The 17,475-nt window shown below is 35.0% G+C and overlaps 1 protein-coding gene across 4 annotated transcripts in view; it reads left to right on the top strand.

Annotated features, from left to right (window-relative positions):
- PLOD2 (procollagen-lysine,2-oxoglutarate 5-dioxygenase 2) overlaps positions 1-17,475 on the top strand; it is a 92,567-nt gene that overhangs the window by 23,304 nt on the left and 51,788 nt on the right. For 3 of the 4 annotated variants that reach the window (XM_050778151.1, XM_050778150.1, XM_050778153.1), the window contains exon 2: positions 14,600-14,691. In XM_050778151.1, coding sequence (XP_050634108.1) covers positions 14,600-14,691 — 92 coding nt within the window. Of the gene's footprint in view, positions 1-14,599; positions 14,692-15,476; positions 15,538-16,785; positions 16,849-17,475 lie in introns of those variants that run through there. The other variant, XM_050778152.1, reaches the window with a different exon arrangement.

Below are 17,475 nucleotides of genomic sequence, written 5' to 3'. Positions count from 1 at the left end.
TAGACATTGTTATTATATTGTTATTACTATTATTTTAGTAGCTATTATGTCATCTCTTTACTCAGAAGTCTCTACTAGCTTGCTATTACATTTGAAATAAAAACCAGAGTGTTTACAATGACCTCCTAGACCGTGCACAGTCTATTCATTCTGACTTCCGAACTCATCTGATTTTCCCTTGCGTAGTCTCTTCTGGCCATTCTGGATGCCTACTGTCCTCCCTTTTCTTCCACTGCTAATATATGAGGCCTGAACCCAGCTCAGTCAGATTCTCTGTGTTTGTTGTTTCCTTTTACTGGAAAGATGTCCCTCAGATATCTGCATAGCTCACTTCCTTTGCTTCAGGTCACCCTCTCAGTGAAACTTGGTTATGTTATCCAAGATAGCAACCCATTCAGGACTCCCTGTGACACTCTATGACACTTTGTTCTTTCTCTTTAGCCGTGAAAGTTAAATGCAATTTTTTTTTTGTCTCCCTGTATTGGAATATAAACTCCATGATGGCAGAAGCTTATTTTTGGTCTCTTGTCCAGTCTTGAATGCTGAGTCTCTAGAACAGTGGCATGTAGTAGGCACACAGTAACATTGAAGGAATTAGTGAACTTATGGCACCTGGTTAATTCTCTTCTCAAAACCTCATGTGGTATCATCTTTCCCATATATACCCAGTATTCTTTCAGCTGTGCCCTCTGTGGTCTGTGATCTGCTCCATCTTGGCTTCCAGCTATCTGCTCTTAATTCTAAATGGTAATTTGCAATTAACCATTTCCTGTCTTTTGAATAATGAAAACACGAATCCCTCTCCATTTCTGACTAGCAGTGTTTCTCATGTCTTTGAGACCCACTTAACTGTTTCTTCCCCCTGTGGTTTTACCTCACCTTGTCTTGATTTCTTCCTCCTCTGATTTATTGTTGCCCTTCATTGTTTAACTTCCTCATTGTGCTGTTATCTATAATCAGAAATACCAATTTTTTATTATTTGGCATACCTAGGATGGTATTTTTTTTAGTGTGATTCCTGTTGAGCATCGTCTGCATCTCTTCATGACAATGCCTGGTACTCGGAATTTATTCCCCAGGAGCTCCCCATGTAGACTGAATCAGAAACTCTTGGAGTGTGACCCAGCAATCTCTGTTTTTACAAGGCTTTGGGTAGTTGTTCTAGTCTATGCTAATGTTTGAAAAGCACTGAGCAAGGACATTGGCATGATAGGCCAGTTTCCAGACTGGGAATATCTGAGATTAAGGGTCTAGTTGGGGCCAGCACTGTGGCTCATGTCTGTAATCCCAGCACTTTGGGAGCCCAAGGCAGGCAGATCACTTAAGACCAGGAGTTCTAGACCAGCCTGACCAACATAGTAAAACCCTGTGTCTACCAGAAATACAAATTTATTAGTGGGGTTTGGTGGCGAGCACCTGTAGTCCCAGCTACTCAGGAGGCTGAGGTGGGAGTATCACACTTCAACAGTGGGAGCTAATTGAATCAGAGGTCGTTATGTCTTAGGAGACTTTTTGTGAATGTGGCAGATAGAGCTTCTTACTGAATCAAAATGGTGTTATAAAGCCAATTATTTGGAAACAACATTATGGAGCTGTATTATCTTCCTGTTATTTTCAGAATTTTTATGCTTTGATATATAGAAAATACCTTTTAGTCATTTCCATCTTTTTTAAAAACTCACAGGTCATCTTGGAATCATAGTTGAAATAAATAGTATTTCTCATTAAAGCATTAACATGTGAGTTCATCATAAGTTTGGTAATTCAGAATGGAACGAAAGCACTTCATTGTTTGGAATACAGGTTGGATATCCCTTATCCAAAATGCTTGGGACCAGAAGTGTTTCAGATTTCCAATTTTTACAGATTTTGGAATACAATCATCTTGCATAATGACAAAGATATCTTCTGAGAATTGAGTCATTAGGCGATTTTGTCATTATAGAAACATCATAGAGTGTACCTATATAAACCTAGATGGTGTAGCTTACCACACCTAGACAATATAGTATACACTGTTTCTCCACTACAAACTTGTAAGGAGTGTTACTGTACTGAATATTTAGGTAGTTGTCACACAGTGGTATTTGTGTATCTAAATATATCGAAACATGAAAAAGGCAACCCATTGTGCTATGACTGCTACTATATCACTAGATGATAGGAGTTTTTCAGCTCCATTGTAATATTATGGGACCAGTGTTGTATATGTGGCTCATCATTGATGGGACCATCATGTGGCACATTACTGTATTTATATACACATAATGAGATATCTTGGGGATGGGACCCAAGTCTCAACATGAAATTCGTGTATGTTTCATATATACCTTTTACATATAAGACAATATTATATAATATTTTAAATAATTTTATGCAAGAAATAACGTTTTCACTGTCCTCCTCACATTAGGTCAGGTGTGGAATTTTACACTTGTGGTCTTTCAGCACTCAAAAAGTTTTAGTTTGAATTTTGGATTTCTGGACTAGGAATGCTCAACCTGTAATATGAATTAGTAAAGTCTTATCAGGTTCAGTATTTCATTTATTCAACATTAAGCATATGACAAGGTATCAGTGTAAAAAATGAAACTATAAAAGTACTGGAAGAAAATATGAATAATTATTTTATAATTGCAACACGTAGAAGACATTTCTGAAGTGTGAGAAACAAAACCCAGAAGATGTAAGAATTAATGGCTGATTTTTAAAAGTCATAAAAATAAAAATTCTGTCTGTCTGGGAAAAAATCATACAGTCAAAACGAAGTTGAAAGATAAGTGGTAAATGGGGAGAAAATGTTCAACCCACAAGGTTTACTTGGAATTTATTGTAGAGATACAATCTTACATGTAAGAAAATTACTTGTGAACATCATTATCAATTGCAGCATTTTAATATTTAATTTTTATTTTTTTAGCGCAGCAGTGGAATGGAAACAGCCTAAATTTTTACCAGCATGCTGGTTAAATTATGGTTCATTCATACAACAGAATATTATATGTCTGTACTCTATTTGGAAATATCTCAAAGAAATACAAAATTTTTAAAAAGATACAGAGTGGAATAGAGAGTATGCACATGTATGAGAAGTATTCACTTGTGCATGCATTAAAATATCTCTTAAACCATACATCAGAACCAGTATTATTGATATTTTCTGAGGGGAAGTCAGTTAAATGTCTGGTAAAGATTATCACTTTCTACTTCACCTAGTCCAAAAGTTAAATTACAAATAAGGAAAGATCAGCCATGTATATAAATACATGTTTTAGATCTCCAGCTTGGCACAGTGGATGCTAGAATGTTTTTTGTATTTTCTGGGATATACTCCAAAAAAAGATGTCTCCTTACATAAAGATGAGAATTTATGACAGTTTTCAACATGAAGTGAATAATAAACTTTTTTGGAGTCTTGTGGTAATTCTGTAGAAGATATTTGTAGTTGTCTTCATCAAATCATCATTTAATTTTATGTACTGAAAATATATAATATACAGATTCAATTTTCTAGTAATCTTTTATATCGCAACTTCAACTCGTGGAACAATGTGGAGAACTAGCAACTTGTTGGGGGAAGATTCTGAGCTGCCAAAACTGATACCATAAAACTTTCAAGACAGTATGAGGATGAGCTGCTCCTCAAGTTAAATGTACTTATTTTATGCAAGGTAGATAACAATGGAAGATATCTCCTTATAAAAATCATATTATAATGTGTTCATGGCCATGTGGAGTAAAGTAAGCAAATATTTCACTATAATTAAAGATGGTAAATGAAAGTTATGTCTTCTCTCCATTTTTGTTCCTGTTTCAGTCACATCACACTTTATCAGGTCTACATTTAGTTTTGTATACCTCATTCATTTATTTTCATTGCTTTCGTTTTGGCAGACTTGTGCATAAAGGCTGTTCTTTTTCCGTTATGAAGAATAAAATGTTATCTTGATTCAGGCACCTCACCCTTACAACTTTCTCTTAGAGCATGGCTTGCCTAAGCGTAAGTCTAACTCAAGCTTTCTGTTCCAGGGCAACTCTCCTTATTCATATGCGAATTGGCAGGAATATATTACCTCAGCCTGTGCTTGTTTGTCCTGGTTCCTAACTTTACTATTGATCCCCTTTTCATATAAGCATTGGAAATATTTTTAGTGTCTGTGTAAAATATGAAATAAACAGTAACAGATCATATGTGTTTCAACAAGCTACGTAACCTTGGTACCGGATTTCTGGCAGGCAGTTCATATCATCTAATAAAGCATTTGGCCAGCAGATGGGTTACCCCATCCCACTCAAAGAAGGTTTCTCATTCATTTGTGGAGATTGCTGAAACCTTTGAACCCTTGGAATTCAACAGATTAAAGTACTGTATTTGTGAAGGGACAGATCCATTTTCCTTTGACGTTAAAATTATATCTAGTGTATATATTTTTATAACGTTTGAAGGGATCAATTGTATTTTCCAAGTCATAAATTTTGGAAAATGGTCCTATACTCTTTGTTTTAATTTTTATAAAGATAGGAAACATACTGCTTTTCCAAGATAATCTTTCATTTTGGATGTTGTTTATTATACTTTGTGTTGATACGTAATCCGCACTCCTCAATTAATTCCTTTCTCTCTCTCCACCCCAGCCAGTTCTTTCCACTAAAATCATTTAGAGAAAATCTAGTATTGCTTTCTCTAAAAATGTAATGAGTTGGTGGGGAGGTAGTGAATCTTTCTTTTCTTTTTTTCATGTAGAAAAATTCTCAGTCTCTCAACTATTCAATAATGATATGATTGCTAGACCCCTGAACCTACTGGTTAAACTCCTTATTTGTCAAAATTCACCTTAATTTAGCATCCCAAGTTCTTACAGTTTCCACAGATGGGCTATACAGATTGGAGTGTAATCATCACTTCTGTTAAGATAGCTTTTGTTTTTGTTTGTTTGGTTTGGTCAGCCATCTCACATATTGGCTCATTTTTGAGTTTGTATTCAAGTAAGGCCCATAGCACACTTTTTTCCCCAACTTCTTAAAATCAAGTTTCACTCTGATTGAACCTCCTCCCTGCCGTGTGTGATCATTCTTTGCTGTTTGAATTTTACTTTTCCCTTCTGAACTCTGGAAAGAATTTGCTGAAACTCAGTGTATAGTCCTTGGCTGCAATCCATTCATTTCATCTGTGTTTCTGGGAAGGGATTGGCATACATGTGGAGGAGCAGCTCCCCCTTTTTTTAATTGCTTATTATGTTTAGGTTGAGTTCTTAACTTTTAGGTCATGGACAATTGTTGAGAGGCAGAAGTAGAGAAGTACAGGGGTGATGAGGGCCTGTGGGATTTACTGAAGGGAGTTATTGCAAGCAGTTCTAAGTAAAGTGGTTTTTTGTACAGATTGGAAAAATTATATGGTTCATATGTATATATTAATGACTTTCTAAAGTATATGGATACTGTCGAGATTGTGAGAATGTAAATTTATTTAAATGTCACTGTATTTATTTCAACATTTTCTCATAATTTTCTTGATCAGTTGTTGCTATAATATGGCCATAGAGCAGACCACAATGTTTTATATTAAAAATTACACCTCATATTAGGAAACTGGAGCCTTTTATTTTATTTTATTTTTTTGAGATGGAGTCTTGCTCTGGCACCCAGGCTGGAGTGCAGTGGCACGTTCTCCGCTCACTGTAAGCTCCGCCTCCTGGGTTCACGCTATTCTCCTGCCTCAGCTTCCCAAGTAGCTGGGACTACAGGTGCCAGCCACCACACCCAGCCAATTTTTTTGTATTTTTAGTAGAGACCAGGTTTCACCATAGCCAGGATGGTCTTGATCTCCTGACCTCGTGATCCACTCGCCTTGGCCTCCCAGAGTGCTGGGATTGCAGGCGTGAGCCACTGGACCCGGCCAGGCTTTTATTTTAAGATTCAGATCTTTGTCTAATATTTATTCAAGTTTTATTGACCATAAATATACTATTTTTGGTATTTTTTGCAGTATAATCTGTATGTTTTTAAAAAATGTCTTGAAGCTTTCATAGCATTTTGAAAGTAACTACTACTAGAAATTCTTGATCATAATATTCCTTTGAGTTCTGTCTTGAAATTTGTCATCCATTCACTATTAGGTTACCTAACAGACAAAAGCTCACAGGTGGGTATATCACTGGAAAACATGAGTATCCAAAAGGACGATTGGGAAACCTAAATAAAAAGTTCTTAATGTTTGCATGTATAACATTTTTATTTCAAAAAATGATAAAGATATATCATGGCTTGGTTTGAAGTATTTATAAAGGATGGGGATGGTCTCGGTATGCACTTGGTCTTTCACATACCTGTTATCTCTGGAAGTCTTGATCTATTCTTCTTCATTTGGTATCTAGTTAGTGTTGGACCTTATGGTTCTAGAAGAGTTTATTTTTAACTTCATGACTCCTATCCAGGACCATTTGTCTTACAGCCTTTCTGTAAATAACTGGCAATACTTGCCCTCTCCATCCCACTGCACATACTGCTATGGTGACCAACTCATTCCAGTTTGCCTAGGACTTTTTCCAGTTTTAAAACTGAAAGCCCTGTATTTCTGGAATCTCCTCAGCCCTGGGCATACTGGGATGGTGAGTCATTCTGCATACTACCCTCTACTTTTCAGCACTTCTCTTAAGTTGTGGTTTGTCTGTTCATTGTCCAGAGTGGGCTGTGGAAGCCCAGGCATCCATCTGAAAGCTAATGTGTGTGAAGATGCCTTGTATGTAGTGTTAGAGGTTGGAAGTGACTTTTTTCTTTAAGCATTCCATTGACCCTCTTTTTCTACAAAAATGGTAGGAAATCATTGGATATCTCTTGACACATCCTTTTTAGGTTTCTTTTTTTTCTTGTTGAAATTGTGACATGAATTACCCTTGAGGAATTTTTGTCTTGAATTTTTTTCAACAATTCTGCCAAATAAAATTAATTATCTTCAACAATTCCACAAAATAAAATTAGACTGCATGGCTTCAGTTTGTCATAGTTTTTGGTGACTCAATACTTAACAAAGCAACAAAATTGTGCAATAAAATCTAGGAAAACCAAGTTTTTTAGTAATTGTGAATCCCAAGTTATCTTAGATTGGTTACCACTTAACTGCAGGATCCTGGACAAGTCTTGTTTTCTCTTTAGATTATGGTTTCCTCCTTCATGAAAGAAGCGGGCTTTGCTAGACTGACCCTGAGGTCATAATTTACGTTAAAGGAAATGACTTTCAGTCAGTGGAAGAGCAGGGTATAATTGCTTTATGTACCAAATACTTATTTTCTGGAGTCCATTTGGAGTCATTTTTGTGTCTCTCTAGCTTGGCCTCTGAGTACAGAACACAGCATAACGCACTATCCCCATAGTACCTCTTTCAGATAAGACTTCCTGACTGTAGCTAGGATATTATGTCAGACATCCCCAAGACTTATCCTGCGGGTTCAGTGATTCACCAGGAGGACCTACAGGATTCGGCATATAGTTGTACTCATGTCTATGACTTATTACTCTGAAAGGATACAAAGCAAAATCAGCAATGAGAAAAAGCACATGGGTGAGGTCCAGGGAAAACAGGAATAAGCTTCTAACAGTTATTTTCCAGTTAAGTCACAGAAGATGTGCTTAATTCTCCAAGCAGCTAACTAGTTGTGACAACATGTGTGAAATGTTGAAATGTTTACCTACTATGAAAGCTCATTAGAGATTCAGTGCCCATAGCTTTTCTGGGGAATGGTCACATAGGCAGCCTCTGTACCAAAATTTCAAGCACCCAGAAGGAAGGCAGATGTTCAGCATAAACCACGTTGTTTGTATAATTTAGCCATAGTGAGCCATCTTATCTAGGAATGATGGGAACCCTTCCCATTGGAAAACCATCTGGAAACCATATGGAATCCAACTTTTCAGATGCCTGCCAAGGACCAACCTTACAAGCAGATCTTTCTAAGGATAGAAGTCTTAAGTTGCTATCTCTTTTCTGAACATAGTAAAACTCAAAGATTGCTTCAGCCCTTAACCTGTTGTCACCAAGGGAGGCCACATGACATTGAGGAGTAACTCTGAAGTTCTCCTTCTGGCCCTACTAGTAATTTGTTAGGTGGCTTTGGCTAAGTTGAGAGGAGCTGTACCTTCTTCACCTGTGAATTTGAGATGATTATGCTAACTACATAGGGATTTTGTTAAATTATTTTATGCACACGTACGTGCAAGACATATGATATTACTTGCCCCTGAGTCTACTCATTCTGAAATGTTTTTGAAGAACCTACTGTGTGCTTAATATTGTGATAAGCTCTGGGGGTCAAACTGTGAGCAAAAGAATGTTCTCTGCCTTTCTGTAACTTATAGTCTCGTTGGAGAGAGAAACTTTAATCTCACATAATTTGAGAGTATTCATAATTTGAGATTATGCAAATTAATATGTAATTACAATTTGTGGTGAGTGTCCTGAAAGAGAGTTAGAAAGTGCAGTGAAAAATGTTATGGGTACTGACCTATTCTGGTAGGTCAGAGAGGGTCTCTCTAAGGAAATAGTATATGTGTAAGAATCTCAAGTTTGCCTGGGCAGTGGCCACATCAAGATGTCAGGGAGGAGTATTAGATAATGGTCTTGAAAAGGCTCTTCTCTTTGAATGGGAGGGTGCAGACATTATTAGAAACTAAAACACAAGCCAACGTGGTTGAAGAAGAGAGAACAAAGGGGAGAGAGAAAGTGGATGAGACTGGAGAGAAGTAACCTAGGGCCACATTGTAGTAATGGAGTTTCTCTACTATCCTAAGAGGGTATTTACCAATGAAGTGACATGATCAGATATCTAACTATTTTGAAATGATCACCCTGGCTGCTTTGTAAACAAAGGTTTAGAATGTACAAAGTTGGCTTAAGAGGCGATTGGAGAAGCCTGAGCTAGTGCTGATTATAACTTGAGTTAGAGTTATTATAGCTTACTGGGAGATGGAGAGGAATGTAAAGATTTGAGAAGGCCTATCTAGAGTTACTTGCTGAACTGTTTGAATAAACAGTTTCACGACTGTTTTTCCATAATTTTTAAAAACAATCTGTATAGCATCTCTGGTAGAGAAAGGGATGGGAGTTATAACTTGGTGAGTTTTGCACATCAGCTACAATCTATCTTGCCCATGCTTCCTTTGAATATGTATAAGATACTGTCTAACACATACGTAGGAGTTTGTGTCGACTGCTTCATATATACTAACTCATTTTACTTTCATGGAAATCCTGTCAGGTAGATGCTATTATTACAGACATATTACAGTTGAGACACAGAGTTTAAGTAACTGACCAAATCAAAATAAATAAGAAATAGTAGAGCTGGGATTTAAGCTAACTAGTTTGCGTTCAGATCCATATGGCCAACTATATGGATAAGTAGCAAACTTATGACCCTTAGGCCAATTCTGACCCATGGCTGTTTTTGCACAGCCAGCCAGACAACTACAAATTTTTAAAAATTTAAAGGATTGTAAAATATAAGGAAAAAATAAAATTTTGTTAGTGTATGTGGCTCACAAGGCCTGAAATGTTTACTATTTGACCTTTTGCAGAATAAGTTTCTCAACATCTCTATTATGCTAACTTTTACTACGAAAACATTTTTCTTTAGTAGAAAATTGAGAAACTTTCTACTTTACAGATAAAAGATGCGTCCAGTCATAAAATCAGTTAGTAGTAGAATGAGAACAGTGTACTCCCTGTTACTTCTGTGACACAATAATTTGTTTTTTATTGTTGCCAGTTTAAAATTAAGAACTGTGTTTAAAGTTACTTGAGAAGATATGGATAAAAGGCAGCTGGGCTAGTGCTGAGTTACTTAACTGTGATGCCCTCATTAAGAAAACGGATTTTAGCACCACTGAGACTCCGTCTCAAAAAAAAAATGGATTTCAGATGGATTTTATAAGCTGCTTTAGCGTTTGGTGACATGATATATTAGCAAAAACAGTTTCTGTTTTGAAACCATGGTTTGTTTTTAAATAGAAAAATTGTGTCACTACTGAATATTGGTAAATTCTGTTCCGATATCAACAGCTATTTGGAGAAAAAAATGACTCCAACAATGCATTTTTTTTTTCTTCCAGACCTTTGAGGACATAGCATGTTTTAGCCTTTCTAAGCAAATTGACCTCTTGATTTTTGGAGAAATTATAAATTCATCTGAATTTTCAGACGGAGAAAAATAACCATTTAACAAATATTTATTAAATCTTACTGTAATGTTAGGCATTTTGGAGGATTATGTAAAGATGATTACATAGTCTGCCACTGGTTTTCATTTGGTAAGTGGTTGTTCAAATCTACCACACTGTATAGATGCATCACCTGTTTCTTATGCATGGAAACTGTATTGATCTGTTGTCTAATAGAGTCTGAAGGTGGCAATAGAGGTTACATTTGGCTACTGATGAGCTTCCATTTGCTTGTTTTTTTAACATCATGGTGCCAGGTATCTTGCTGAAACCAAGAAAAAGAGATAGCTGTTGCTGTTATAGATTGGTGGTAGCAGTGGATGGCGGGTGCCTGTTATTGAAGCACCATTCCTCAGTCATCTCACTTCATCATTCATTTGGCTGGTGGAGGGTGGATTGGAAAAGGTATTAATTATAGTTATTTAAATTATAATATTGTTTGGTTAAAGAACTCTGTATATTGTATGTTTCATTATCCTTAGATGATTCAGTCTGCTAAAAGATTCACATTGCAGAATTTTCTATCATTTTTTTTGATTGGAAGTTTAGAGATTTTGCCTAAAGTTGTACTCTGTCTTTATAGGAATTCTGTATTTTTAGTTATTTGATAACTTTCCATACTATTTTCCATGGAGGTTGAACTAATTTACATTCCCACAAACAATGTGTAAGCGTTCCCTTTTCTTTGCATCCGTGCTGACATCTGTTGTTTTTTGACCTGTTAACAATAGCCATTCTGACTGCTGTGAAATGGTATCTCATTGTGGTTTTGATTTTCACTTCTCTGCTAATTAGTGATGTTGAACATTTGTTCATGTATTTCTTGGCCACTTGTATTTCTTCTTTTGAGAAATATCTCTTCAGCCATTCCAATACTGGGTATCTACTCAAAGGGAAAGAAGTCATTATATAAAAAAGACACCTATACTCATAAGCTTATTGCAGCACTGTTCACAACAACAAAGTCATGGAGCCAACCTAAAAGTCCACCAGTAGTTGACTGGGTAGAGAAAATGTGAAATATGATATATATAGACCATGGGATATGACACAGCTACAAGAAAGAATAAAATCATGTCCTTTGCAGTAGGATGAATGGAGCTGGAGGCCATTATCCTATGTGAGCTAACTTAGAAAACCAAATACCACATGTTCTCACTTATAAGTGGGAGCTAAACAATGGGTACACATGGACATAAAGATGGAAAAAATAGACACTGGGGACTCCAAAAAGGGGGAGGTTGGGAGAGGATTGAAAAGTTACCTGTTGGGTACAGTGTTCACTATGTGGGTAATGGATATACTAGAAGCGAAATCCTTACCAATATGCAATGTACCCATGTAACAAACATACACCTGTATCCTCTGAATCTAAAATGAAATTTAAAGAAATAATAAAAACAATAACTATTCAGCTGAGCTCATATTGTAGAACCATACGAAAATAAAGTTTTATATTTTTTAACACTGAATTTTGTGTTTGTGTGCAACAGTGAGTAACTGAACAAGGGACTTGGAAAATATGTGTTGACTCAATAAGTAAATGAATGAATAGATGGAAAAATAATAATTATAGGGATTTTTAAACATACAAAAAATGCAGTTTCAGTATTTATCACATATGACCAGTCTTGTTTTAATCTGTCTACCCGAATTAACTTTAAAACACATTGTAGGCACGATATCATTTGATTGGATATTACTTCAGTATGTGTCTCTAAATTATAAGGACTCTTTTTTTTAAAAAAAGTAAATGAAATTAGCAGGCTAAAAAGTTAACTAATTTCTCAATATCACCAAATATCTAATTAGTATTCAAATTTCTCTAATTTTCTCACAAATGCTTTTTTATAGTTTTTACAAATCAGGTCCGAACTCAGGGCCATGACTAACATTTGTTTGAAATGTCTCTTATGTTAATATTCTGTATATTTCCCTTCCCTTTTGTGCCTTTTGCCATCGATTGCATAAGTCATTTGTCCTATAGAATTTTTCATGTTCTGAATTTTATTGCTGACATCTCTTTCCTGTCACCATATCTTTGTCTCTTTATTTCTGGTAAATTTGTAGTGTAAATGGTAGTGAAATCCGAAAAGTATGTATCCTAACAATAATACTTCATAAATTTTCTAACAATAATACTTCATAAATGGTGAGATGGTTGAATTTTTGAATTGGTTGATAAAAGCATGTAGGTGATACATGTCAACACTATTGTTTTTTTTTTTTTTTTCTCCAACTAAGATTTATTTCTTATTGCAGTCATGATGATACTGAATAGCAAGTTAGAGGAAACAGCTGTTCATGTGTAATGTTACTAACCAGACCTTTCTTTAACAAAATTACGTATTTGTGATTTGGTTTAGGTTATTTATAAAGAGCAACAGTACTGAAACAGTAGGAGTTCTTATTTGGCATAGGATTGCTAGACATGGTCAGACTACACATGAGTAAGCTTTGCCTTCTGAGTCATTGGATTTGGTAACATTTTTGTCTACTCAAGGGTCTGGCCAACTTTACTTTTCCTACTAAGGATGATGAAATCCTTGCTGTTAACTTTATGCTGGAATTGTAAGTGTGAAAATTCATCCAGTAAAACCCGAAACTTGTAGTTAATTCTTATGATTTATATAGAAGAATTTAAGTAAGAAATGTAACTTTAAATAGAGTAATTTTATTACAGATAGACTTTAAAAGCCTCTTTGTTCTTATAAAATAAAATGTGGTATTCCCTATTTTGAAATTTATTCTGAATAATGTTAAATTTTCATAATCAGTTAAGCTCTGTTGGAAACTTTATAAACGAAAATTTTTTTAAATAGTTGATTTTAAAAAATATTCTTAAAATATATTTACTTGGGCCTGATCACCCAGACTGGAGTGCAGACATGTGATCTTGGCTCACTGCCATCTCTGCCTCCCGAGTTCGAGCGGAGTTCGAGCGATTCTCCTGTCTCAGCCTCTTGAGTAGCTGGGATTACAAGTGTGTGCCACCATACCCGACTAATTTTTGTGTTTTTAGTAGAGACGAGGTTTCACCATGTTGGCCAGGCTGGTCTCAAACTGCTGCCCTCAAGTGATCTGCTCACCTCGGCCCCCCAAAGTGCCGTGATTACAGGCATGAGCTACTGTGCCTGGCCAGGAAATACCTTTTTCTTAGAAAAAAATCCAAGACTGTTGATGTTTATCTTCATGGAATTTTTTTTTTTTTGGTTGACTAATGAATGTTTGAATTTAGTATTTCTTTGTATATTGTACTGATTTATATTTTATTGTAGTTATTTTCAAAATTTGATGGATAAGTACATTGGTTCATCTGCTGTAATTTTTATAATGCATTATTGCCATGTTTGGTGATTATTGCTTAGGGGATACTCAAAACCTGTATTGTTTTCTTATAAATAGAGTGCAAGTGAGAAACAAATGATGTTACTCAGAGAATATTGAAAAGATGTTAGTTTTGCTTTCTTAGAGTGTGGGTCCTTCTAAATCTTTAGTTAAAACAAAAACAACAACAACAACAAAAAAACTGTTCCAGCCCTTTTGGCATTTGTTGATGCACTTGTTTCTTTTGTACATTTTCCAACATACCTTTTCCTATTAATAATAATCATTATCTGTAGTAGCTTATTGTAGGTGTTTTGAGACAATTCCTTAACTCTGTCTACTTCTACTGAAAAGTGTTATGTGGGACTGAAAATAATAATTCATTATAAAATGGTCGTTAACAGTTGTGTATTTACTAGGGCAGTGGTTATTTTGATTTCATTTATTCTTTAAAGATAAACCAGAACACAATAAATAATGTTGTTGCTTATAAGAATTTTCATAAAAAAGCAATCTCGAATAGTAGAAAAAAATTAAGATTTTGTTTTTAAATATTTGCTCCCAGTCGTCACAATTTATTTTAGAAAATTGGGATCAGATTTAATGGTTGTATTGTTTTTTGTATATGTCATTATTTTGATGAATATAATTTGCTGATATCCTTGCTGATGTCATAAATCAGGAATGATTTATAGATGATGGTGAAGTTTGTTAATTAGATAATGTCAGAGAATCTTAATCATTATGGATTATAAAAAATGTTCATTTTATGGAAGTTTTTCTCAATGTTGAAATACTCTATTGATGGCATGCTTTTTCTTAATCATCGGTGTACTTTTTTGCATTGAAATAACTGTCATTTGAAGGTTCATCATTTGTCAGTAATACAACCAATTTGAATCATCTGTTGTTTCAACAGCTCTTTGTTTAGTCTTGTATAGATCAACAAACCAGAATATTCCCATGGGTTTAGTGAGGTCTCTGATTATTGTAGTGAGTTGTAAAATGTGAGCATTTGATCTCTTGGTAAATCTTCTTGTGTTTCCTTTTGTCTTTGCAGATAAATTATTAGTCATAACTGTAGCAACGAAAGAAAGTGATGGATTCCATCGATTTATGCAGTCAGCCAAATATTTCAATTATACTGTGAAGGTATGGTATATCCTTTAACCTTTGAAGATCCTATAATGTGTGCCTAAAGTACAGTTTTCATAATAACAGCACTACAATCTGTAGTCCTCACAAGGAAGATAGCATTTGGTTACATAATTGCTGTTAGTTCATATAGTTTTTGGCCTTATTAATATTTCCTAACACAAATAAATGGTAAATGCTTGAGGTGAGGGGATAGCCAAAGTATTCGGATTTGGTCATTACACATTGTATGCCTGTACCAAAATATCACATGTACCCCATAAATATGCAGCTATTATGCACCTGTAATAATTAAAATAATGCCACTTAAACAATAATTTCTTAATTTTTGCCAATGCTTTGTATAAATATGTTCTATAAAACAGCAAAAAAAATGTTAATATGTATTTGCATATATATAATTTTTTTCTGGCAGGTCATATACAAATACAATGTTAATAAGATTTGGCAGGGTTTTTTTCACTGAATAATTTTTTCTGTAATGGACTTTGCTATCATAGGATGATTGTTTGTTTACAGAGAATTAGAAACATAAATGTGAAGAGGGTGCCTTTTCTGTCTATTGAGAATTTTCTCTTTTTTTTTTTGGTTCGTTTGTTTTCATTTAGAGGAATTTGGGAGCGTTGTTATTGTATTTTTAACCAAAGCATTTTAGAAAATTTATCTCCAGGTGAACATCTCTTTGACAAGTGATCAGAGGAAACTTGGGGAAACTGATAGAACTATTAAACTTAGCTATGAGAGGCCTGCCATTTTATTTACTTACTTGTTTTTTTTAATAGAAAGAAGGATCTGTCAGCCAAGTCTTTTCTACAAATAAGAGGAGAACAAGGAGATACCTAGGTAGGAACACAAAAAGCAAAAAAACTTTTTTTTTTAAAAAAGAAGAAAGATTACTTTTTGGAGAAAAACTGATCCATTTGAGTATATAATGTATTAAAAAGGTAGTTTTTATTAAATATCCACTGGAATACTAAATGCAGATGTAAATATGGAACAGCTTAATGTTAATATAGAATAGCTAATAAACAGCTAAATTTTGCTGAAAAGGAGATGTAGTGGTAATAACTAGATGTTTAATACAGGATAAATGAAAAACATGTTAGAAATATGTTACTATGGTAGAAGAAAAATATATGCACCAATAGGAGACACTGTGGAAATAAAATTAAAATTAAGATAAAATAAGGCTGAAATCTAGTTGGGGAATCATTAGGGTTCAGACTGGAGAGGGAGTGGAATGTTTCTTATATGCAAGGCGCCTTGTAGGGAAATTTATATATGATATGCTGTTAAGTCACTATATGAACCGCGTAAGGTGGATACTACTTTATTTCTGGATGAGGAAAACTTGTCCTAATGCAAATAACTATAAAGTATAATATCAGATCTTGGACCCCATCCCCACTTAACTTACTGGATTTTATGATCCTTTTGCTGTCTCCTCATATAATGCAGTGGTTCCCATTAAGTGGTTCCACAGTAAGTGTGGACCTTAGACCACCAACATCTGCATCACCTGGCTGCTGGTTAGAAAGAAAAAATAGTCAGACTCCACCTCAGACCGACTGGATTACAAATTCTGGGAGTGATACCCTGAAGTCTGTGTTTGAACAAGGCTTCCATGAGATTCAGATGCACACTGAAATTTGACAACCACTAGTGTAGTGGAACAAACATAGAGGGTGGTGCTTAACATGGTGTATTGCACAGAGCAGATTCTCAGATGTCATTGGGTCCAATATTGCTTCAGAATTAGGGATTCCAGATGGGTTGTGAAACAAATCTCAGGGCCAGAGGAGGCCAGTTTTTAGAGCAAGTACTATTAATGCTTCAAGATTAGCCTAGTTTGAATCCAGATCCAAAACAGCTTGAGTTTTCTTGGGTTGTATTTTTCCCTCAACCTTCCGCAAAGGAAGTGATAAGTTTTAACAAGACATTTGAGGCTGGGAGCCCCACAGGCTTTCCCGGCAAGACTTATCTCTGACTCAGTATTAAGTAAAGTTAGAACTAATGTTATTTATTATTAAATTTTATTTTATCCTTTTCTTGTGTGTTTATTTTTAATTTCATTCTCCATTAATTTCCCAGATCTCTTAGTAGATTATTATAATGGCAACTTCAGACTTTGTTTTGATGAAACGAAGAGAAAAGGTGTGTGTTGTGTGGGGGAAGGGTCATGTATTGTACTTTCTGTTCCCTTAGAGTCAGTGTGTCATAATGCATTTCCAATTCAGGGAGCAGCTGCTGAGGCTCAAGCAAATAGTGAAGAGAAAGGGTACAGGGTAATTAAAATGAAATTTAAAATAATCGTACTTAGGCAGTTTTTTGCATTGAAAAATCCTTGTTAAGCTTTAGACAATTACATAAGTTTAAGAAGTATAAGGTAAAGAAGGTGATTTTTTTTTCTTGATGCCCTCTGTAATTCCCTGAAAAACCCATTTGGGTTCAGTAGGAAAATCACTTAGAGGCCTCTCATCAAGGAGTCACTGAGCTTCAATATTGATCATAAAGATTTCTTGCCAGATTAAAAAAAGTGATATGGGAAATTTATTCATTTTTCTTCTTTTTGGTCTGAACAAATAGGAATAAAATGATACAATGTGAGAAATACTTTCTGGGTCTACTTCCTTGGGTTAGACTCACAACTTTTGAGATGGTAAAATTGAGAAGGGCATTTTGTGGATGGATAACATTAAAGAATTATGATCTCACTTAGGCATCTAGATTTTTTTTTCTAGCATCATGATTTCATGAAACATTAGAAGAGTGGTTATTGTA

This window comes from Macaca thibetana, chromosome 2, assembly GCF_024542745.1.
Source record: "Macaca thibetana thibetana isolate TM-01 chromosome 2, ASM2454274v1, whole genome shotgun sequence".
Lineage (NCBI taxonomy): Eukaryota > Metazoa > Chordata > Mammalia > Primates > Cercopithecidae > Macaca > Macaca thibetana.
This window is presented reverse-complemented; position numbering and strand designations above follow the sequence as displayed.